The 20509-nt window shown below is 42.0% G+C and overlaps 5 protein-coding genes across 10 annotated transcripts; 2 read left to right on the forward strand and 3 right to left on the reverse strand.

Moving 5' to 3' along the window:
- Positions 1-73: 73 nt before the first annotated feature.
- Positions 74-17854, reverse strand: LOC130686678 (asparagine--tRNA ligase, cytoplasmic-like). Of its 4 annotated transcripts, none has more exons than XM_059497643.1 (12): positions 3822-3941; positions 3583-3737; positions 3178-3439; positions 3003-3107; positions 2736-2932; positions 2528-2676; positions 2339-2467; positions 2005-2254; positions 1808-1939; positions 1608-1739; positions 1366-1534; positions 74-358 (listed from the first exon to the last, which is right to left on the reverse strand). In XM_059497643.1, exons 1-11 carry the CDS (start codon positions 3859-3861, stop codon positions 1403-1405), a joined length of 1683 nt encoding a protein of 560 aa, XP_059353626.1. In that variant the 5' UTR covers positions 3862-3941; the 3' UTR covers positions 74-358; positions 1366-1402. The 4 variants fall into 4 exon arrangements, with proteins under 4 accessions (XP_059353626.1, XP_059353624.1, XP_059353625.1 ...); XM_059497641.1 differs by lacking the exon at positions 74-358 and adding an exon at positions 17843-17854 and having other exon boundaries at positions 1221-1534; positions 3822-3919; XM_059497642.1 differs by lacking the exon at positions 74-358 and adding an exon at positions 1221-1309.
- LOC130686592 (integrator complex subunit 3-like) lies at positions 5297-9723 on the forward strand. Its single transcript, XM_057509710.2, has 12 exons — positions 5297-5485; positions 5802-5969; positions 6027-6292; positions 6358-7007; positions 7066-7145; positions 7215-7584; positions 7661-7814; positions 7889-8038; positions 8101-8268; positions 8336-8634; positions 8697-9197; positions 9259-9723. The coding sequence occupies exons 1-12, from the start codon at positions 5411-5413 to the stop codon at positions 9606-9608; spliced, it is 3231 nt and encodes a 1076-aa protein (XP_057365693.1). The 5' UTR covers positions 5297-5410; the 3' UTR covers positions 9609-9723.
- LOC130686589 (protein lingerer-like) lies at positions 11005-15880 on the reverse strand. Of its 2 annotated transcripts, XM_057509707.2 has the most exons (11): positions 15758-15880; positions 15014-15272; positions 14860-14943; positions 14697-14804; positions 13725-14633; positions 13093-13645; positions 12392-13032; positions 11802-12293; positions 11522-11731; positions 11279-11421; positions 11005-11203 (listed from the first exon to the last, which is right to left on the reverse strand). In XM_057509707.2, the coding sequence occupies exons 2-10, from the start codon at positions 15185-15187 to the stop codon at positions 11320-11322; spliced, it is 3273 nt and encodes a 1090-aa protein (XP_057365690.1). In that variant the 5' UTR covers positions 15188-15272; positions 15758-15880; the 3' UTR covers positions 11005-11203; positions 11279-11319. The 2 variants fall into 2 exon arrangements, with proteins under 2 accessions (XP_057365690.1, XP_057365691.1); XM_057509708.2 differs by lacking the exon at positions 15758-15880 and having other exon boundaries at positions 15014-15311.
- Positions 16841-19698, forward strand: LOC130686606 (reticulon-4-interacting protein 1 homolog, mitochondrial-like). Its single transcript, XM_057509724.2, has 6 exons — positions 16841-17000; positions 17062-17679; positions 17769-18067; positions 18137-18506; positions 18581-18759; positions 19576-19698. Exons 1-6 carry the CDS (start codon positions 16953-16955, stop codon positions 19610-19612), a joined length of 1551 nt encoding a protein of 516 aa, XP_057365707.1. The 5' UTR covers positions 16841-16952; the 3' UTR covers positions 19613-19698.
- Positions 18768-20473, reverse strand: LOC130686680 (eukaryotic translation initiation factor 2 subunit 1-like). Of its 2 annotated transcripts, XM_059497650.1 has the most exons (6): positions 20347-20473; positions 19989-20241; positions 19700-19928; positions 19185-19533; positions 19043-19124; positions 18768-18973 (listed from the first exon to the last, which is right to left on the reverse strand). In XM_059497650.1, the coding sequence occupies exons 2-6, from the start codon at positions 20224-20226 to the stop codon at positions 18870-18872; spliced, it is 1002 nt and encodes a 333-aa protein (XP_059353633.1). In that variant the 5' UTR covers positions 20227-20241; positions 20347-20473; the 3' UTR covers positions 18768-18869. The 2 variants fall into 2 exon arrangements, with proteins under 2 accessions (XP_059353633.1, XP_057365806.1); XM_057509823.2 differs by lacking the exon at positions 20347-20473 and having other exon boundaries at positions 19989-20265.
- Positions 20474-20509: the final 36 nt, after the last annotated feature.

Genomic DNA, 20509 nt, shown 5'->3' on the forward strand with positions numbered 1-20509 from the left:
TTAAATATACTTCGAATAAATGCTTCAAGCCGTAAGTCTCAAAATAAAAATCTTAATGAATCCATAGCCAGCATAAGAACTAGACAAGGGACTTTATTATGCCGCTGGTAGAGGGAAGGAGAACAAATCCTTCTAGTTTCAAATGACGGATTAATTTTCAATTGCCTCATTCGGCCGCTTTATGCATGGGGTAGAGAAGGGGATTTGAAAAGAACCTTGCCTCTATGCCATCGAAGAGATGTTCAACCCTCCCGCATGGAACGAACTACTTACTTATTTCACATACTGATTTTAAATGACTTACAAGCACCAACTATCATTAGGTTTAAATACTTTTTGCCTCCAATTTCCTGATAACCTAGCAGAACAAAGAAAATTTCGAGAATCAAGAAAATTCTACCCATCTCAGATGGGTAAAATTACTAAAAACTAAAGATACAAAAAGAACACCCTAAGATAGTATAATAGTACTGCACACGCCACGACTTCTCTTCCCTTAGATACGTACTCAACACGATTCTCTTCTCGAACAATTAATTGCACCACACAAAAGAAGAGGGGATGACGATAGCTGGTGACGAAGGATCTACGAAAGAGATTGCGCGCGCCCTACATCACGAACATATGCTCTATGAAACAGACAGAAATCAGGTTCAGTTTGTATCCGATGCTGCTTGTGAAACATCAGACAATTTAAAAAAGTTTTCAGGTGGTTCCTGCTACTAAAATAAAATGGAGAGCCCACAAAAAAAAATAGCGAGAAGAATTGAACCATCATCTACCATACCATCTTCAATGACTGACGCTCGATTTGTGCAAAGTTTGCTATTAGCGACGCCTCTCTATTTCTACTATCCACACTTAACTCCACCGGGATTTTTCAGCAGCCTTTTAAAAGGACTAGTTCAAATGCGACATGCAACCGCAGAGCAAAACATGGCTGTTGAACATGGCATCGATTTAACCAACGCTAGACAAGCCACTTCAAGAATAGGGTAAAGTCAAGCAATAGATATGAATTCCGAGAAGAATTAATGAAAAATGATACTGCATTGTTTGTTCTAGTCCTGGGAAGCGAAGAAGCGTTTGCGATGGGGCAGAGCGGACAGCTAATAAGAAATCAAAAGATCGGATGGGTCCATCTCCTAAGGGAAACAACTCACTCGAGCAATCCCACAGTGTCTCGCCACCCCTCCCTTAACATTTTGCGCTGCAACGACTCCTGCTGAATGAGTGTATTTCCCGCATCAGTAATTCCAAATCATTGATTCCCCTCATCCTCAATCACCAACGGGGAAAATCTTATATGCTTATTGTTTACGTTTAGCTTATGTTTAGGTTGCACAATTGAAAGTATTCCCTCACCTCCCTCTGCTTTATAAGCAAGTAATGAAGATGCACTTTACGGCTTGCAGCGGTCCAAGAAACGAGGATACAGGCAGACCTCACGGATGTGGAAACGGTTCAGCATCCAGCAAAGAAAACGCTCCAAGCCAAGACCGTAACCGCCATGAGGACTCGTTCCGAATCTCCGCTAAATTACATTAATCAATTCGTTAATTGTAAAACTTATCTCTAAATAATACACACAAAGAATATCAACATACCTGATCAATATACCAGTAGTACGGAGTGGGATCAATTTCAGCCTTTTTGAAGGCTTCAACTAGCTCATCGTGATCATCAGTACGCATGGAACCACCAATAATTTCTCCAACACCCGGCATTAACAGATCCACCTAAAAAACAAATGTTTATCTTTACATAACGGAACAACTCAAAACTTTTTCTAAAAAAAAGGTCATACTGATTCAGTCAATTGGCGATCTTCCGGGCACCGTTTCATGTAAAAGGCCTTGATACCGGCTGGGAAACGACAGAGCATTATAGGTTCGTTGATTTTGTCCGTCATTTTTCTCTCCGGCATTTCAGGAATATCCTAAAATTAAAATGAAATTCATAATTTGTTAACGTTGAAGGAAAGACTAATAATCACAAGATCACCTCTCCGAATTCGTAGAATGACCCATCTTCTTTAGTGATGCCGTTTTCTTTCAAGTAAACAATTGCTTCCGAGTAGTTCATGCGTCGAAAAGGTTTCTTGGGAACGACGAAATTCGGATTCAATTCGAGAACAAGGTTGGCGAAAGGTGACGCCATAACGCGTTCGCTGACGTCAACTACCAAGTCCTCGAGTCGATCAAGAAGGTCGTCGAATGAGATAAATGGACATTCAGCCTCGACATGCGAGTACCTAAAAAAAAAATGTGTTTGAATGTTACAACATTCAGTCTTATTTTGGTGTTTAGGAGGAGAGGGAAAAAAATTTAAATCCTACTCCGAGAGATGGCGACGCGTACGGCTTTGTTCAGCACGATAAGACTGGGCAATGCAGTAAACATCACCTAAAGCAGGAATCGCCGTCTCTAAGTACAACTGAGAACTCTGCGTCAAATAGGCCTTTTCCCTAATCAATAAAGAAAATTACGAGATGCACAAATAACGCGTAATGTCCTAATTCTATTACCCAAAATAGTTGAGCTCGAACAAGGTCGAACCACCTTCTACTTGAGTCTGAACGAATGTAGGTGGTGCTACTTCGTTGTAACCACGAGAACTATAATGATCTCTGAAGGCTTGCGTAATAACAGAACGAAGTCTTAGTACTTTAGACGTCTAAAAATAAACCAAACTGAAATTGAAGTAAAATTTAAACATAGAGTTAGTTATCTTACGTTTTCACCGCGAATCATCATGTGCCTCTGATCGAGCTGAACGTCCGGATGGGCATCCTCGTTCAGCAAAGCTTCCGCGCCACCAGGGGGTGCCGATCCAATCAGTTTCCAGTAGTCTACGTTCAATTCGTGACCTCCTGGAGCACTCTTACCTTCAGGCACTAGTTTTAGGGTGCCGAATAGCTGCACGGACGATTCTGTTCACAAAATAAGAAACATGTATATTAATTTAAATCAGGATGGTGTTTAGCCAACAAAACTATCTACCTGTGCTGAGGGTAACTGCATCGAAAGTCTGGCAAAGCTGATCTGACAGGACGCACTGTAGAAGGCCAGTTCCGTCACGGAGAGTAATAAACATCAATGCTTTCCCTGATCGTAGTTTTTATAATATTCTTTAATTAAATTATTAATTTAACAATGAAATGAAAAATGTGAATACCTTGACGTCGTAGTCTATGTACCCAACCAAACACTTTGACGCGTTGACCTCTCAGGGGCTCTAATTTTGAAATTTTCGCCAATTGAGCAGGTGGCAGGGATGAATCTTCTTTAATGACAATTTTTTTTGCCTCTTCCAAGTTCTTCACCCTTTTCTCTGCATCTTCTGCCTCCTTTTTGGCCTTTTCATTGGTTTTCTTTTGCTCTGCTTTGAACACCTTAATCATTTTCTTCATAGACGATGCAGATGCTGGCTCATACTTCTGTAAGCCAAAATTTTTTGTAATTTTGCACTAAATAATTTGGTATTACAGACACCAACATCAATGGTATTTGTTAAATCTAACAACTGACATTAGGCAAACTAGGAACATAAGAAATACATTTCTGTACTTTCTGTGTGTACCTTATCTTCTGATTTTCCATCAACGAAAATAGCGGGGAAAGGTTCTTGTCCTGCACGGCGTAAAGCTTCAAGTACCGTTTTGAAGGGTTTTTCTTGCGTACCATTACCATGTTCATCGCTACCGTTTTTTTCTGATGTGTAAGTTTCTCCCGGGCCTATCAGAAACAAAATGATCAGTCAAATCGACGTATTACCATGCCATGTTCAGTGCTACAAAACGACTTAATTTGTTATAATACCAATCACGAGTTCTTTCATATCTTCTACAACATCCGCCATATTGTGTGAAAAAGGTTGTAGAAAAAAGTTTGCTACTTAAATTGTTTATTTTTTAAGACTGCTGCAGCAACGTGCTAACCGGAACAATCCCACACTGACGTAGCCAACGGAATATTGCCTCGTTTTTATGGTGTTGCTCTAAAGGCTGATGTAACATTGCGCTGTAATTTGCTATTGGCTAATTCTCATTGCGTCATGCTGATCTGTCAACAATTTAGAACTATTGTTTATTTTAGAGGTGATCATTTTAACTGTTTGTTTTTTGTTGTTTTTGTGATTTACCAATGCAGTTTGCTGGAAAATCATTATCTAAATTAACCTTCTTTATCGTCTCCAACGTCATCTAGTGGTTACCGAAAGAGCTACTTCACATGACGTTTACAAAAACTCACGCGGTAGTTTACACTTCTGTAATTCTGTAAATAAACAGATGGTAAATTTGAAGATAAATACACTGATAGAAATTTTTTAAAGGTTCAAGCCAAGTAAGAAACTTACAGGATTTAGTGACTTTCATCTTACTATATCTGTTTAGTAAGGTGACTTATATATCTTACTAGTACAGTTAGGGAATACAATGGCGCCTAAATTTCAACACCCCTTTCCTATTTTTTTTTACAAATTTTTATAAATTGGATGAGGTCATTCCGTCATTTGTTGTTCACTCTCCTCAAAGCAGTTGACGAGTATTTTAATACGAAATTACATTAGTCAAATCTAGCATTATAAAAATACAATCAACATAGCCAGAGGGTATCCTACAAATTTATGCAATCTGGTTTTCATTTTCTTTTTGTCATAAGTTCTTGATGTGCTTTCTTCTTTCGTGCTACTTTTTTATTACGGGAGAACCGAGCCACTATCAGCAAGTACTGCTGTATACCTGCTTGCTTCTTAACTTTTGTTCCTTTTCACTACTTCTGAAGAAAAAGCACTTAGCGCTTTTAAACAAGCAACGAACATCTTTCCTTCGGCCTGTTACGAATAGGGGATGTATTACAGCGCCACTAATTTATAGCGGAAAACTATTTTAAAACGCTATTAGACTCGTTTGATATGAAATCGCACATCTAGTTTGAAGTAACTGTTCCAGTCTTTGAGATCAAGCGAAGAATTGATTTAGGACCATACTGAGCAACCGTGAATCTGATGATTATTACAGATAGCTCTAATGCAACAAACTGCTTGGGCCTGAATTTTCTATTCAGGATGTTGGAGGTTGGACATTGGATCGTTCTGCAGGCCCACCACGAACTCAGCTACCACAACTGCACTAGCATGTATCCATTGCGCTGGGAAGGGGCGGAGCTTACAATGAGGAGCCCAGCACTTTCTTCCTAACCCCTATAGCCCACCCTCTCCCTCTCTCCTCTGCTCGTTTTTTTCTTTCCCTATGCTTTTCCTATTCCCCCAACCGACAAAGTCGCCTACTCTCCAAGTAAGCCGAAGCTGAACTCGCATTATGCGAATGGACGTGAACGAGTACACAAGGGGGGCTCCAGACTGATTTCGCTCATTTTTTTGCCCCGTCGACGGGTACCCCATAGTGATGGACCAGGTCAGGTCCAGTGCATCGAGAATCTTCAACATAACTTCTGTCGAAGGCCGGGATGATTGGGATGAGGTAAAAATTAATTCAATTGACGTCGTCTTGTCGCCCTCCGTCGCCCTCCTCTTTTAGGTGGCCGCCATCTTGGGCGGAAACAAGCGTAGCTTTATCAACACACCGATAGATGACGCTAGTAGTCACCAGCCGCCAAATTTGAATCACCTGTAGAAATAGAGAGGAAAACAAAGTTACCTTTTAAAATAAGTTGATATTATGTTTTGGACACAAGATCACATGCTATGTATTTTATATCTCGATTATAGAGTTCATATTTCTATTACCTCGTGAAAATTGTATTTTTCACTCATTTAATTTACTTTCTGTTCAATAGAAATGCGATCGTACATTTGGAGTCGTGCAGAATCTGATAAACGATTTATCAGAAAAAGAGGCTCATGATGCTCTTACAAGTGCTGTGTGTAAGGATGCAAAAACTCATGAAGATGTGTGTGTTGGTCTTGTCTACATGATCCTCACAGATCAGCAAAATGCTGCAAGGGTAAGATTACTAATCTGTTTATTCAAAACATTTGTTTTTATCATTTTCTTTTTTTAGAGCTATCGTGACCTATCATTTGTCTCAAGGGATGGCCTAGCCCTTGTTCTGAGTCATTTGACCCAACTTGTGGTTGAAAGGTTTCCTAGGCTACTGGATTCAGTCCGCAGCCAACTGATGTGGCTCATCAAAGAGCTGGTGAGGGCTAATGTCACTGGGACAGACATGGTGATCTGGAATCTAATGAGACAGATTGCAGGTGGGGATGTTGCTGCAAGAAACATTTGGTTAGCTGACACTTTGATGGATTTGTTGATTGATCAAAGGTAAAGGGTAAAAATTATCATCCTGGTTTTCAAGATACATAAACATTCAATTTATTTTATTTCAGAGCATGGCTTGACAAGTTTCCATTCCTCATTGCATCTGTTGTCTACACATACCTCAGATTAATCGAAGACCACATCAGTCCAACCCATGCGTTCATTCGGCAAAAGGAAATCAATTTTTGCGTCTCATTGTTGCGCGAAAAATTCAGTGATTGTATGGCTATTGGAAGAGATTTGGTTCGACTCCTGCAACATGTTGCTCGAGTTCCTGAGTTTGAGCTTCTTTGGAGGGACATTCTGCACAATCCCAAAGCCCTATTGCCAACCTTTACGGGCCTGTCTCAGCTTATGCAGATTCGGACGTCGCGTCGGTTTTTGTTCCTCCGCCTAACTCCCGACATGGAAAAGAAAATGGTCTTTTTGACAACATCTGTTCGATTTGGTAATCAGAAACGATACCAGGATTGGTTTCAGCGCCAGTACCTTTCAACACCCGAGTCGCAATCACTACGGTGCGATCTGATTCGCTTCATCGTGGGAGTGATTCACCCGTCCAACGAAGTCCTCTGTTCGGATATAATACCCCGCTGGGCCATCCTCGGTTGGCTCCTTACAACTTGCACTCACCCGGTGGCAGCCTCCAACGCCAAAATGGCTTTGTTTTACGACTGGCTGTTTTATGATGCTGAACGTGATAACATTATGAATATAGGTAGTTCCCAGTATAGCAATCCATGTTTGTCGCATTTCCTCACGCAATTAATTTCTAGAACCCGCCATATTAGTCATGTACCATTCGATGAGACCTCATCCAGCCATAACGGCTACATTGTTGGATTTTCTGTGTAGAGTATGTTGTCGGCGCTATATTCCAAAAACATTCTATCGCACCAAACTAAACACTTTTCTGTTTATTTAGATAATTCCAAATTTCTATCCACCGATGGCGAACCAAGTCCGGCTGGGTATTTTGACATCGTTGCGCCAGATATTGGAAAAACGTGTGCTACCCTCGCTCTCGCCATTGATGACCAACCCAAAGCTGGACAAGGAGCTGCAACTTCTCATTCAAGAATCATTTCCCGAGTTCTGCCGAGCAACACAGAACAGCAGTCCGCCAACAATAGACGGAGTGAAATCCGAGGATTTTAAAGAGATTGACGGTGAAAGCATTATCATCAGTAGTAGTAGTGAATCTGTTCTGGCACCTCCCTCCCTCATTCCGGCTTCCGAAACTACCCACGAACCAGTCTTCAGCGATGACGAGGACCAGGATGACATTCCGATCGGTATATACCACGGCATTACGCTTATGTTGCCAAATCAAAAATGTTACTATTCATTGTTTTCTTGGCCCTTCTGCAGCCACCAAAATAAAGATGAGAGGCAAGATGACCGCAAACTCCGTGCGAACAATTCCTCCTCAACTACTGGAAATTTCCAACACTGTGGCTCAACTCGACGGAGACGTGCGTGTCTACGTCGAAATGCTTATCTCTGAATCGGATATCGAAGCACGGTACAAATTTCATTCGATCATTTATGGCTTTACCACTTATATTTTTTACGCACATTTATTTAAAATGATTATAGATGTTCTGCTGTGGAGAATCTGGTCCAGTCTATTTCTCAAGATCCCCTTGAAAGCGAGCAAGCTCAAATGTTGGTCCAGTGTCTGCATGCCATATTCTTGCACGACCTGAGTACAACGCCCTTACTCACAGGGCATCAGATAAACCCAGAGTAAGTTAGAACATTGTATTCATATTATCACGTCGTTGCATTAATTTCCGTACATCTTTCAGAGCCATGGAAGAAAGCATATCACGTCCCCTTTTCGTCCTACTCCGTTCGTTTGCTGAAATGGTTGATGATGATTCTAAGAGTCGGTCTCCTATAGCAGAACTGCTGGTCGAGCTTTACAAGCTCCAGCCGAAGATGGGTTACTTTCTTCTATATTTTTTAAGAGCAAGGTATACAAGTTTGCTCACGATATTTTCCTGTTTCTAAGAAAATACTAAACGCGTTTTCGTACTACAGCAAAGCCAGTGAATCCAAGTTTGCTTCCTACCGAGAAGTCTGCCAGGCTCGTGATATGGAAGTGGCTCACTGCTTACTGGAGGATTTAAAGATCTGTGCTGATGATGACGTCAACCTACTCTGCTACATGGCAGTTGACGTGTTTCAAAAGTTTCCCGATGAGAGTCGCAACAACAGTGAACTTCTTCATCTATACGTATCGAATATTGACGGTACGCAGCTCTACCAACTTGTGGTGCAGTGCTTACATGGAGCCCTGGTCCTTTTCGACAGAGACCCATCCGTCATCGAACTTCTGGGTAAGTCTAATCGGCATTCAATTTACACCTGGTGCTTTTTATGAAGTTATTGTTATCCACAGCATCTAGCCTCGAGTGGGAAACATTCGAACAGATGGCCTTGTGGCAGCTGGTGGCGGCCCACAGCATACCTCTATCACTACTGCTTTCACTGCTACCCAAGCTTAAGGAAGGCCAGCATTGCGAAGCGCTCACAGCGCTTCTGGCAATGATCAAACACGAACGGCCCAATAATGACCTTATGAAGGCATTGCTGAATTGCCCAATCGAGAGCTTTGTCTCTGCTTTGCTTTCTCACTGGTCTATGGAATCATCAACAAATCTGGCACCGATATTAGCTAACCAGTTCAACTCGGCGCTCAACATGAATTCGTTACCTGGGGGTCTTTCGACAAGCAGTTCGCCGGGAAAGCGGAAAAGGACAACTATGAACTCGCTTTCGGCTGCAACGGGTTTCAAAGTTACACCCACCCCTGGTTCTGGCATCGATTCGTCTATTGAGTTGATAATGACGCACATGGAAATACTGAGAACATGCTTGACGGCCAATTTGCAAACAAAAAGTAGGTTTTACTAACATTACAATATTTGTCTTGATTTTAATCTCGTTGTTATTGAATTTAGATGGCAAGCAACAGCCGGCCGAGATCAAAGTCTTTGCCCACGAGAGCATGCAACAGGCGTTACAACAGGTGCAGCAAGTCTGTAATGACTCGCAAAAGAAGAAGTTCAGTGACCTGTTCTCTCTGCTGGACACGAATGACGAGCCGGAAGTGAGTAGTGGTAGTCGGCGACCCGCCGGACGGGGAAGCAAACGAACCGGCAATCGATTGACGACCAATAATTCGAACCGCAACAGCAAGCAATCGAACAAGGAAGAGAGCGAAGAAGAGAGCAGTGAAGAAGAGGTCATCATTAAGCAGCGGACGGCCAAGAAGAGAAGGAAAGCCACAGTCGGCTCGGATTCCGATTAGCGACGTAAGCAAAAACATTACAAACAATAACAGTGGCACAAAAACAGTGTGATCGACTGGCCTGTGACCGAGTCTGTGAATGAAGTTCGAACCATTTTTCGGCTTTTATTGAAAACATCACTCATAGACTGCCATGACTACTTTGAATGATCATTTCGACGACTGCCATACCAGGAGGGCTTGTTATTCCAAAAGGTGATCGTTCAAGAGTCCTTGGCCTGCTCTTTCTCAACCTCTTTGACCGACGAGTCGTGGCTCTTGTTTTTCTTTTTTTTTTTTTTTTTTTTCCTTTTTCGGCAATGTCCTCCTGATTGAGTGTACAGCGGAAATGGGCACTGTTCATAGTGTGACCATTCAAAATTGTAAATACATCTTGTTTCTCATTCTATTTCAAAAAGTGGGTTGTCCCTTGTGTAAAAAGAATTGCGCGCACCGTTTCCCCTCGTTTTTTTTTCCTGAGCTCATCACGTGTTGAAGGAACAATAAAAATTAAGTGAAAATTGTACATCTTCTGACTTAAAAAGATGCCTCAAAGAAATCAAAACGTAGTGCAATATAAAATCTTAATATAAGATAAAAATTTTAAGCCCGACAAAATAAGCCCGACTTTTTTGTTTTTTTTGTTTAATTCAAAAACTGTAAGGCCAATTAAAAAATAAACCTTATATTCGTGATGAGCATTCCGCATCGAAATCACGTATTTAAGCCAAATTTGAAATTTGGCCGAAAATGAAAAAGTAGGAAGGGCCTTCTTACTTTTTCAATTTTCTTCAAATTCTAGATTTGGTTAAAAATACATTATTTTGATTCGAAATTGATTGCTGATCACGAAAATCGGGTATACTTTTGTATTGGGCTTATAGATTTTGAATTAACCGTAAAAAACTACAAGTTGGGCTTATTTTCTCGGGCTTAAAATTTTGTCCTATTAAAAATCGCTACGCTAGCGCTGTAGCGTACTGGCGCGCTAGTAATGGATTCGATTTGCACCTAATTTTGTTTTAGATTACTCAAAAACTATAAACTCTACGTAAAAACAAATTTCATTTTCGTGTTCCTTGTTAAATTTGAATCAGAATCATATAAGATCTTAATATAAGTACAACCTCATCAAACATGCATTGCGGCCACCTGGCTCTTTATTTGTGTGATTATTAGGAAATTACATAAGAACATGTGAGAGAGCAGCGAAATTGAAATCTGTAGTTCGAATATACCGCCGTCTACATGAAACACAAATGAGGACAAGACTTCGTTTCCACATTCTACAAGTTGTCGAGTAGACATTGAAGAAGACAAGAAAAGATTATCAAGAACGAAAACCATACAATCAGCACTCCTTCAAAGTCATGAATAAACGTCAGTCTTAAAAAGGTGTCTTAAAAAAAGAAATAGATTTTCGTTTTGGAAAAGAACATTTTTATTTTTTTTCTCCTTTTCGTGGGGATTTCGCACGATATTTACTTTACGAGCGGAGGGAAAGGAAGAAAACGACATCAAATTGGTTCACTAACCTAAAACAAAAAAAAAACATAAAAAAGTATTCCTCCAAGTGGGCTCAAATTCATCCCAAATCAACTGGTGCAATCGTAACCCTTGAAAAACAAGACAGAAGAGAAAGGAATCTGTAGTCTCGACAAGAAACTGAACAATTAGAGAGTCGGTAATACTTTGTTTTCTCCCATGATTTCTCTCTCGGTTTAAAATGCGTTTAGTTCGAGCCCCAATAAGATCCTCCGTAGGTCGGCTTCGATCCTTGTTTGTTCTGTTGGCCGCCGCTTTGAGAACGCTGTCCGGGTCCACTGGTAGAGTCCTTTCGAAATTAAATAACGAAAAATAAAAGTTTAACCAATGTAATAAAAGCATTTTAATGTCATAAAAAGCGCGACGAGTTGTGATAGAAAAATAACTACCTGATGAAGTTGCTGATGCATCATGTGCGAATGCTGAGATTGATGAGGCGCGAGTGTCGGGATAAACATGTGCTGAGCTCCATATGGTGACGGACCTCCAACACCCACTCCTACACTGACACCTACACCCAACGGAGCTGCACTAGCGTTTCCGGCCATGCCATAAGGAGGTGGTGTACCCGTATGGAATCCTCCAGTTTTATCGTACGTCTATCAAATATAAAGTATGGGGTAAACATCTTTTAAAATATTTAAAAAATAGAAATGACCATGCACTTACACTGATTTTTCCGAGTTGATTATGAGTCTTGCCGTAGACATTGGGTCCCAAGTCAGCGGATCCAGCGGCACCAACGGAGGGGCCTGTCGAAGCACCGACTCCACCGATCTTTGCCGTCTGAGCAGCTGCACTGCCAACGCTTACGGAATTGTAAACCGCTTTGGAAAAATCTTCGTAGCTCGAACCGTAGCTGGCGTATCCAGAGGCCGTGGCATTTGACGGACCTCCAGCATTTACACCACCCGACGATTGACCTGACTGGGCAGCACCAGTACCACTTCCGCTTAAACCTCCTTTGCCGTATTGAGCTGCGCCGCTTGCAGCGTGACCCGAAGTGGCCGCTGAAACCGGATACAAGGCTGCGGGAGCACCAAACTGGTAACCACCGGGCATTACGCCACCACTGTAGTAGTAAGCGTAGGCCGGAGTAAGCGGAGTTGCAGCTGCGGCGGCCGGTGTAATAAACGCTCCGCCATGACTTTGAGCAGCATTCTAAAAGCGATAAAAAAAAATAGTAATAATTATAATTTAAAAAAAAACTAGATCAGAGAATAAGCTAGCGTTAACAAATAAATTGATTTAAAACTGACCTGAGATAGCGAGGTAGGAACTGGAGAGTTATTTTCATTGCGCGAAAACTTGGCATCGGTTCCGGTAGCGTAAGCCAACGAGGCCAGAGTTCCATCACGGCCACCACCCAAACTGGTAGGCGACTGATAGCCCATATCGTAATACCCCGCCGCAGCTAGGTGTGGATACCTGTACTGCATATCCTCTAGACTGTACACTGGGTGCTGCTGGATACCAGCAGCAGCGGCAGCAGCGTAATAGGGCAAGCCGGGTGCCTGACCCATGATGAAGCTACCGGGACCAATCATGGGCACACCAGGCGGCATGTTGGGCAGTCCTGAGCCGCTAGCTGCAAGCGTTGTGCCAGCTTGCTTGTTGCTCGCAGTAGCTACAGACGTTGCTGCGTTAGGTTGTCTTGAGGTCGATGCTGCCGTGGCATTAGGCATATCTCCTCTGAGAGAAGACACTGAGCTTGATGCGTCATTCATGCTACTGGCGGAATTCATTTTGTTGTTGTAAGTTTGGTAACTAGGTTGTTGTTGTTGTTGTTGCTGCTGCTGCTGTTGTTGTTGCTGCTGTTGTTGGGCATACGAACCGTAAGCTGTTTGACTGCTAGCACCTTGATATCCCGAGTTGGACGAATTGTTACTGTACACACCGCCTAGAAAGATAAATTTATTAACAATAACGTAGTAAGCTAGAGGCGAATCGAATTCCGTACTAGTCTGACTATTGGTCGGATAAGCACCAGCAGGCTGAGAGACACCCGTAGACGTTGCCTGAGTAGAAGCACTGTTGACGCCTGGAGGCGCATACGTTGTGCCGTATGGATACGACGCCGGACTATTGGTCGATTTAACCTGAGTGGATGTCGTAGCCATGGATTGCTGTGAAGCCGAGGCCGACGATGCGGAAAACCCACCAAGCGAAGAATCGGGTTTGGGCAATGTTGAAGGCGCAGGTGGCTGTGGAGTTGGAGCACTACTAGCGTACTGCTGTTCAATTTTTGACATTAGTCCATGCTGCGATTGTTGTTGTTGCTGTTGTTGTTGCTGCTGCTGTTGTTGCTGCTGCTGCTGGTGTTGTTGGTGTTGTTGATGAGAGTGATCCGACTGCTTCCCCATGTTAACGTTTGCAGTGGACGAGGGCGTCATAGCAACATCAACGTTCATGTCGAAACCGGAAGGTTCGACTCCAAAATCAAGCGTTCCAAATTTTACATCCAGCCCGGAAACAATGGGATCGTCTGGCATTTCAACCGCTGACAGAGGAATCTAAAAGAACAAAAAAAAAGACATGACTAAAGTTGCTAGGTGAACAATAGTAAAAACTCCGAGAAAAGAATTAACATACCTTAGAAGGTGGTGGGATTTTGGCTCGCAATGGCTTGGCAGATTTTACGCTGGCGGAAGGCCCACCGACACCCATTGCGGCTTTGAGTGCATCAGTTGCTTGTTGGCTATACTGGAGGAATTGTTGCTGCATTGATGACCCGGCCACAGTTACGCCTGACGTCTTTTGAAGTAAAGCGTTCAAGTCGATGCCTTGTTGCGCGCTGTTGTTCATGGTGGAGTAGTGAACCTGAGGAGGAGGGGGGGGAACAGGAACAGCAGGTTCTACATGGCTGCTGCTGCTGCTACTGTTGCCTCCGCCACCGCCATTAGAAATCGATGGTGAACCATTTGTTAGCAGCGCAGGTTCAGGAATAGGCGCTGCTGGCACAGGAACATTTACAGCTGCAGACTGAGACGGTGTAAACACCTTCGTTTCAACCAGTGAACCGATATATTCTTCATTATCCCAATCTTCAGCGGATGGAAAGTCAACTCCCCAAGGCTCTACGTTTGTCATGGAGGAATAATCGGCACCTTCTTCCCATGTTTCGGTGACGGGAGCTGGGCCGCGTTGTCCTCGTCGGTATCCCCCTCGACCGCCTCGACCACCACCACTTCCTCGGCCGCTAGATCCTTCTCTTCCGGGTCCATTTGACATGCGTGGGCCGCTACGAGATCCTCTTCCACGAGATCCACCGAAATGTTCTCCTTCGCCATCTTCAACATTTTCCTTGTTATCACGACCACGGCCACGACCTCGTAGCCTAGGTGGACCACCACGGCTGCTTCGAGGCCTGTCCCTCTCGCGATCTCTTCCACGTCCGGCTCCTGTTCCAGTGCCAACATCAGCTCCATCACCACCTGCTGGACCATGCTGTTGAGCTGACTGCTTGGGTTTTTTCTTCTTCCCTGATACCTCCCAGTCACCCTAAGTAAACACAAAATTCATTAATTAGAAGTTCAAATTATGCACACAGCTAAGAGGTTATACTTCGGTTTCTCCATCAAGGAGGGCTGCTATGGCATGGTCCAAATCGTTGTTCGAATCATGAAGCGCAATAATTGCTGCATCAGCACTGCAATTGGTTAACTCAACCAGCTAAAAATGCATAATTTTTAACAGAGTTAAAAAATATTACAACATGAATCAATACCTTGTTGACTTTTTCTGGAAGTTCTGGATCATCCCTCTTGCTGTCACTGATCATCTGAGCTAGACGAAGTTGCTCAGCAGTGGGCTAAACAAAGAGCATATTACGGTGAACTATACAACAATCTGAAAGTGAAATTGGACTCTTTTAAACTTACCAGAAGCTTGGGATTGATTTGCTCAACTGCTTTGCTGGAATCATTTTTAGCTTCTCCAACCTTGGAATTAGCCGTTTTGGTGGAAGAGGATGCTGTGTCCTTAGATAAAGGAAGGGAAGGATTGGTGGAGGACTTCCCTTTGTCCCCTTTCTTGGCTGTTGAACTCATTCTCATTCGTACAAGTTTGCCACTGGTTTAGTACTGTTGTGCCCCAAACCAATTACCGATTTGTATGTACACACAACTATGTACAGAAATTCTGCAAGAATAATAAGAAAACATTTAGTTATAATTACCAGTCACAATCTTTTCACAGTCTTGTCCTTATTACTACAAACTGCTTCTCGTGTACAGAATTTCGCAATTTAAGAGCAATTTAGCAACATAAATAATCGATCATTGAAGTACGACGTTAGTATAAAGACCCAAATTGTTTGCACAAACATAGACGTCCATAGTTAACAACAAAAGTATGAATTTGAAATGAAATGCGGATTGATGAAGGCTGACTTTCATGAAACCTTAATCAATATTCTTCAATCGCTTTTTGGACATCAAGAACAATACAAAGGATAGGCCATGTGGCTTCTAGACGCCATCTTTGCTGGAAAAAGAAAGAAGGGGGACGCCGGCAACAATCGTCGCCCGCGCCCGTTTCTATAAGCCCTTGTGAGCCCTCGTTGGATACGAGACACAAAATATATTAACTGTTGGATTGAAAACTACAATGTTCATTCCGACTACCTTATTGCCCTTTCCACTCTTACTAAACACGACCGACTTATAAATTCACGAAATGTTTTTAAGTAAATTCCAATGTGAAAATCGAGGCCGTACCTGCTGCAAAGTAGATTCTACACGATGATCACACACAAAGCCACTCGTAAGTTCGTAGGACAGCAACGGTGCCAATTCGCTTTTGAAACCATCTACCGTATACGGGCCTTGGCCTCCCTTGTACGTTCCCTTGTGCTTCTTGCATCTGTCGTTTAATTCCACTTTTAAATATATTATGAACACTAATATTGCAAGATACATAGCTATATGTTAAAACATTGATCCGCTTATTGATCCACCTGCCTATTTAGAGAGATGGTCAGCTGCCTTTTCATACCGTTGTTGCCAAGACGTACTCGAGTTTAATTTTATAATGAATCCTGGCATTGTTTTTAGATCGAGACAATCTCACAGTTCTATGGCTTTTCTTTTGGTTCTCTTGTTACTGAAAGTTTGTGGCTTTTATCCGCGAATAAACTAAGCCAAACCCGTGATAAAAACTCGTTTAGCATGATGTTTGCCTTGGTAGTTTTTTTCTAGCTGGTAAAATCATTTTACTAATACCCTTTTTTAAATATGTTTTGTAACCATTTACAGAAGTGGCGCGGAAAAAGTCATCCGATTTCTGTACGGATTTCGTATAATATTTTTTCATCTTCACCATAATATCACTGGTCTAGTATTATATTAGGACATGCTTAATGACACCCTTTTTACCATTGAGTATCTTCATTGCTGGGGAGAAAAAATGGCGGCAAAATGCTATTTCACCTCAGTGAATGTTAAAAGGCAGAAGTATGTGTACTGCAAAGATCATGAAGCACGCAAAATTTGACCTACCATGTTTGAGTTTCATATCAGTTTTCCTAGTTAAGCAAGAATAATCGACTAGTTTGGACGGATAAAACAATACAACATGTTACCCGACCTAAATCAGTCATCGTGTTAACAAATTTGTAGAGAGCCTGGATAATTTGCATAGTATTTGATCGATTAATTGTATGTATCGATCTTTGAAATCGATTTAAAAGTTATCATATGTTTACTGTACCAAATTATTTTTTGTCATTTGTTTTGCTTCGAAAATTTACGAAAAATGTTTACGAAATTACTTCTCTCAACTTTAATGTCCTACTAGTGAGGCAAGGGAAACTTACGAAGCATGGATCGGCTCACATTTCAAATAAGTGAGCTAGTCGATTATTTACAGGTAAATTTATTCAATGATATGACCTCATGCTAAAGACAAGCTAGAAGTCTTTATCGCCTAGCACACCATTTCACCTTACATTGAGAGCAGTACAAGATTGGCGAGAAATGCCTTAAGCTATGTTACAAACCATAGCAATTCAGCCTTTTCCAATCTATTGGGACCCAGAGATGGAGGAATTCCTTTTCATACCTGGATAAGTTGGCAGTGGAGTTGGTTTTCAGGGAATTGCCGCTCATGCATCAATAGTTTTCAGCAATCTCTTTCGGTCCACTACAGTGAATTGGGCCATTCCTTTGAAAATGTGGTTATTATTGTTCAACAGAAATGCTCCCAGATGCAAACTGTGCTTAGTTATCAAATTTTTCAAAAACTTCTGTCTGCAGTTGATCAAAGCCACATCTATTTTCTTATTTCTGGAGTTGCCATTGGATTCATCATTGGGATACAAATCAAACAAAATGTCAAACCTCTAACATACATGAGGGCTTTAGTGTGCAACTCATATGCTGGTGCACCAGAGTCTATTGCAATGGTTGATGACATGGTAGCTCCCAGCAGCTGTGGGACAGAAGATGTGCTAATCCAAGTTAAAGCTGCTTCCATAGACCCTATGGACATCAAAATTACCTTTGGATATGGCAGAGTGATTAGAAATCAGTATCATCATTATCATAAAGTACTAGAAATATGTTTGCTATAATTGTTTTGTTTTTCTTTTCTTTAAAGTTCACTCATTTTGTCTTGCTATTTTTGGTGCAATTTAAGACACATGGAAAGATCTTGCTCTTTCCGTTTGTTCTAGGGAGAGAATGCTCCGGAAGAATTATTGAAATAGGAACAAAAGTGCAGCATTTGGATGTTGGGGACGAAGTTTACGCCGCAGTACCTTATTACGCCTGCGGAACAGCTTCCGAATGCGTTCTTATACCTGCTCAATGGGTGGCCAAAAAACCAAGAAAGTTGTCTTATGAAGCAGCCGCCTCTTTGCCGTATTCAGCATCAGTGGTTTGGAATGCGCTCGTCCATCAGGCTTCTTTCAATGAACTCACTACTCCGGGAAAACGGTAATGAATGTTTGATTCCAACAACCCTCATAAAGGAAAGGTCTCACAATCCTGTTTGCACAAAAATAGGGTACTGATTCACAGCGTTGACAATCCAGTAGGGTGTATCGCCGCACAGCTGGTAAAAGCCTGGGGCGGTCATGTAACTGCCACTGTGAGCTCACGAGGAATGATTACGGCCCAACAACTGGGTATAGATGATTTGATTCTTCATGATGGCCAGCATGTAGATTTCGACACACTGCTGTTGTCTTGCTCAAAGTTTGATCTTGTGCTCAATACCGTTGGCTCGATTTTGCACGATTCGTGCCGTTCGCTCTGCCGTGATGGAGGGCTTGTAGTATCAACAGTCGCCTCTCCGCCTGCATCTGACAAGTATGGTTTGATTTACGGATCCTTGTACTCCGTGTGGCTCCGAATACGACTTAAATTTCTCAAGGTTAGTCCGCCTTCCAAAAAGTTATCCCATTCCACATTAGACATTTCTTAGTTAATCTGTTTTTAAATATGCAGGATTCTATCTGTGGCTCTACAGTAATATCCAAGTCTATTTTGGAAGAAATCTCAAATCTAGTCAACAAGGGCCAACTGCAACCAGTCATCGAGCGTGTGTTCGAAATTGACCAGGCTGAACAAGCTGGCCAATATGCTGCCAAGGGTGACCATATTGGAAAAATCATAATACGATTCAGGTATTGGGATAAAAAGAATTACTTTTTTTTTCAAGATGTGTAATCGGATTGGAGGAGCAACATAAGTGCAAACTTCCCTTGTCTGTAAAAATAAGTTTGCGGTACACATTTTATTCCTCCTCTTCTGCTTCGCCTTCCTCTCCGCCTTCTTCCCCACTCCCAGCTTCGTTTGCTCCAGCTCCCTCGGCTTCCATATCAGATTGATCATCGTCACCTGTTGAGAAAAGAAAGCAAACCAGATTAATTCCAATGGCAATTGAAAATACCGCTTCCACGTTATTACCTGCAATTTCAGCATTTTCCAACTCAGCTTTCTCCATTTGACGCGCCAACTCAGCCTCATCCATCGCAGTAACAACTTTGGGCTGGAGGGAGGAAAACAAGCATTAGACCTCTGATTATACTATTTGTACAGACAAACTTACAGCCATTTGTATATTGAAAACGCCTCCAAGACTGACAATCAGCTCTTTCACTTTTTCGATGGCTGCTTCTAGACCCTTGAGTCCATCTTGACGTTCGGGCGTCTGTGTCGTCATGACGTAAAGTGGAGGTGCAATCAAGTTAATTTTGATAGGGATCTCTTCGGTAGAGCAGGCGATACCAGCCTTTAAGGCTTTTTTCACGGCACCAATTCCCTCGTAGCCATAGCAGGCTACCTCGATGTCGGCGCGGATTTTCACGGCCTGTTGAGTCAGCTTCCGCCTAATAATACCCAAAAGCGTCTCTTTGGTGTTGTCGTCCAGACCGCATTCGTCGAGAAGAGAAGGATCACTAAATTCAAAATAAATTAATGTTACGATCTGAAATTTTTAGAAATCGGCCCTTAAACCGCATGGAAGGACTTGCATAGGAGCAGCACAGGAACAAATTGTGCCAAACTTTAACATGTAGTAATTTAACAACTGGTGGTGAATACAAGAAAAATTTTGACTCTTACTTGACAGCTTGCTTGAAAACATCATAAGAGGATGATTGCTTCTTGGACTTCTCCTCAAAAAGCCATGCTGTTTTTCTGTAAAGGTCTTCCAATTCCTCATCAGTCTGGTACTTCAAAAGTTCAGCCACATGTCGCAATATAGAGTTTACAGCCTTGGCTTTTGAATACTTTTCCAAGCACTTGTCTACATCCTCAGGGCTTACTCGTCTTTTTGACAGATCTATGTAACCTTAACCAAAAATGAAAACTTCTTTACTTAGAGAAAAAAAAAAATTTTAATAGAACAAACCTTTCTCCTTGTCCACCCTGATAACTACAACTGGTTCTGTTTTGCCAACTCTGATTAGCTTATTAATGGAGCGAATACGTCTTCGGGACAACTCAGAGAGCAAGATCATGCCCTCAATATTGTTGTACTCTAACAAGTGCACATAAGCTCCCATTTCAGCTATGGATCTCACATTCACCATAACTACATCGTCAACTTCTGGATACTTTTGACCGTAGTACCGACAAAATAAGGGCATTTTTACGATGGCAGCCTGGATGTTGGAAGTGAGACACATGCATCAGAATTATACATTTCATTTTTGCCTTTACTAAAAAAATTTTGGCTTTAAATAAGAAATACATAATGGAAAAATTACCTAACGATTTCGGGCGAATGAAAAGTAGAAGGAAATTATCCAAATAAAACGTAAAGCCGGCGCAGCGTTTCTTACGTCAGCAACCTGAATTTTGGTTCACTGGTAAGCAGACTACGCTTAATAGTAAAAGGCATGTGGAGCGACGTTGTCAAAATGCGAAGCA

This window comes from Daphnia carinata, chromosome 2 (genome assembly GCF_022539665.2).
Source record: "Daphnia carinata strain CSIRO-1 chromosome 2, CSIRO_AGI_Dcar_HiC_V3, whole genome shotgun sequence".
Lineage (NCBI taxonomy): Eukaryota > Metazoa > Arthropoda > Branchiopoda > Diplostraca > Daphniidae > Daphnia > Daphnia carinata.

Excerpts from the sequence above, each read along its gene's own strand:
- LOC130686678 (XM_059497643.1), bottom strand. The coding sequence starts at position 3,861 with ATGGCGGATGTTGTAGAAGATATGAAAGAACTCGTGATTG. Across the intron at positions 2,468-2,527 it reads TTCGAGCTCAACTATTTTGG|GGAAAAGGCCTATTTGACGC; the intron begins GTAATAGAATTA and ends TTTATTGATTAG. Across the intron at positions 1,740-1,807 it reads ATCGCCAATTGACTGAATCA|GTGGATCTGTTAATGCCGGG; the intron begins GTATGACCTTTT and ends TTTGTTTTTTAG.
- LOC130686592 (XM_057509710.2), top strand. The coding sequence starts at position 5,411 with ATGGACCAGGTCAGGTCCAGTGCATCGAGAATCTTCAACATAACTTCT. Across the intron at positions 5,970-6,026 it reads ATCAGCAAAATGCTGCAAGG|AGCTATCGTGACCTATCATT; the intron begins GTAAGATTACTA and ends TTCTTTTTTTAG. Across the intron at positions 7,146-7,214 it reads TGTTGGATTTTCTGTGTAGA|ATAATTCCAAATTTCTATCC; the intron begins GTATGTTGTCGG and ends CTGTTTATTTAG.
- LOC130686589 (XM_057509707.2), bottom strand. The coding sequence starts at position 15,187 with ATGAGAATGAGTTCAACAGCCAAGAAAGGGGACAAAGGGAAGTCCTCC. Across the intron at positions 14,944-15,013 it reads AAATCAATCCCAAGCTTCTG|CCCACTGCTGAGCAACTTCG; the intron begins GTAAGTTTAAAA and ends CTCTTTGTTTAG. Across the intron at positions 14,634-14,696 it reads TCCTTGATGGAGAAACCGAA|GGTGACTGGGAGGTATCAGG; the intron begins GTATAACCTCTT and ends GTGTTTACTTAG.
- LOC130686606 (XM_057509724.2), top strand. The coding sequence starts at position 16,953 with ATGGATCGGCTCACATTTCAAATAAGTGAGCTAGTCGATTATTTACAG. Across the intron at positions 17,001-17,061 it reads AGCTAGTCGATTATTTACAG|CACACCATTTCACCTTACAT; the intron begins GTAAATTTATTC and ends TTTATCGCCTAG. Across the intron at positions 18,760-19,575 it reads AAAATCATAATACGATTCAG|AAATCGGCCCTTAAACCGCA; the intron begins GTATTGGGATAA and ends TGAAATTTTTAG.
- LOC130686680 (XM_057509823.2), bottom strand. The coding sequence starts at position 20,265 with ATGTGTCTCACTTCCAACATCCAGGCTGCCATCGTAAAAATGCCCTTA. Across the intron at positions 19,125-19,184 it reads TTTTCAATATACAAATGGCT|CCCAAAGTTGTTACTGCGAT; the intron begins GTAAGTTTGTCT and ends TCCTCCCTCCAG. Across the intron at positions 18,974-19,042 it reads GGAAAATGCTGAAATTGCAG|GTGACGATGATCAATCTGAT; the intron begins GTAATAACGTGG and ends TTTTCTCAACAG.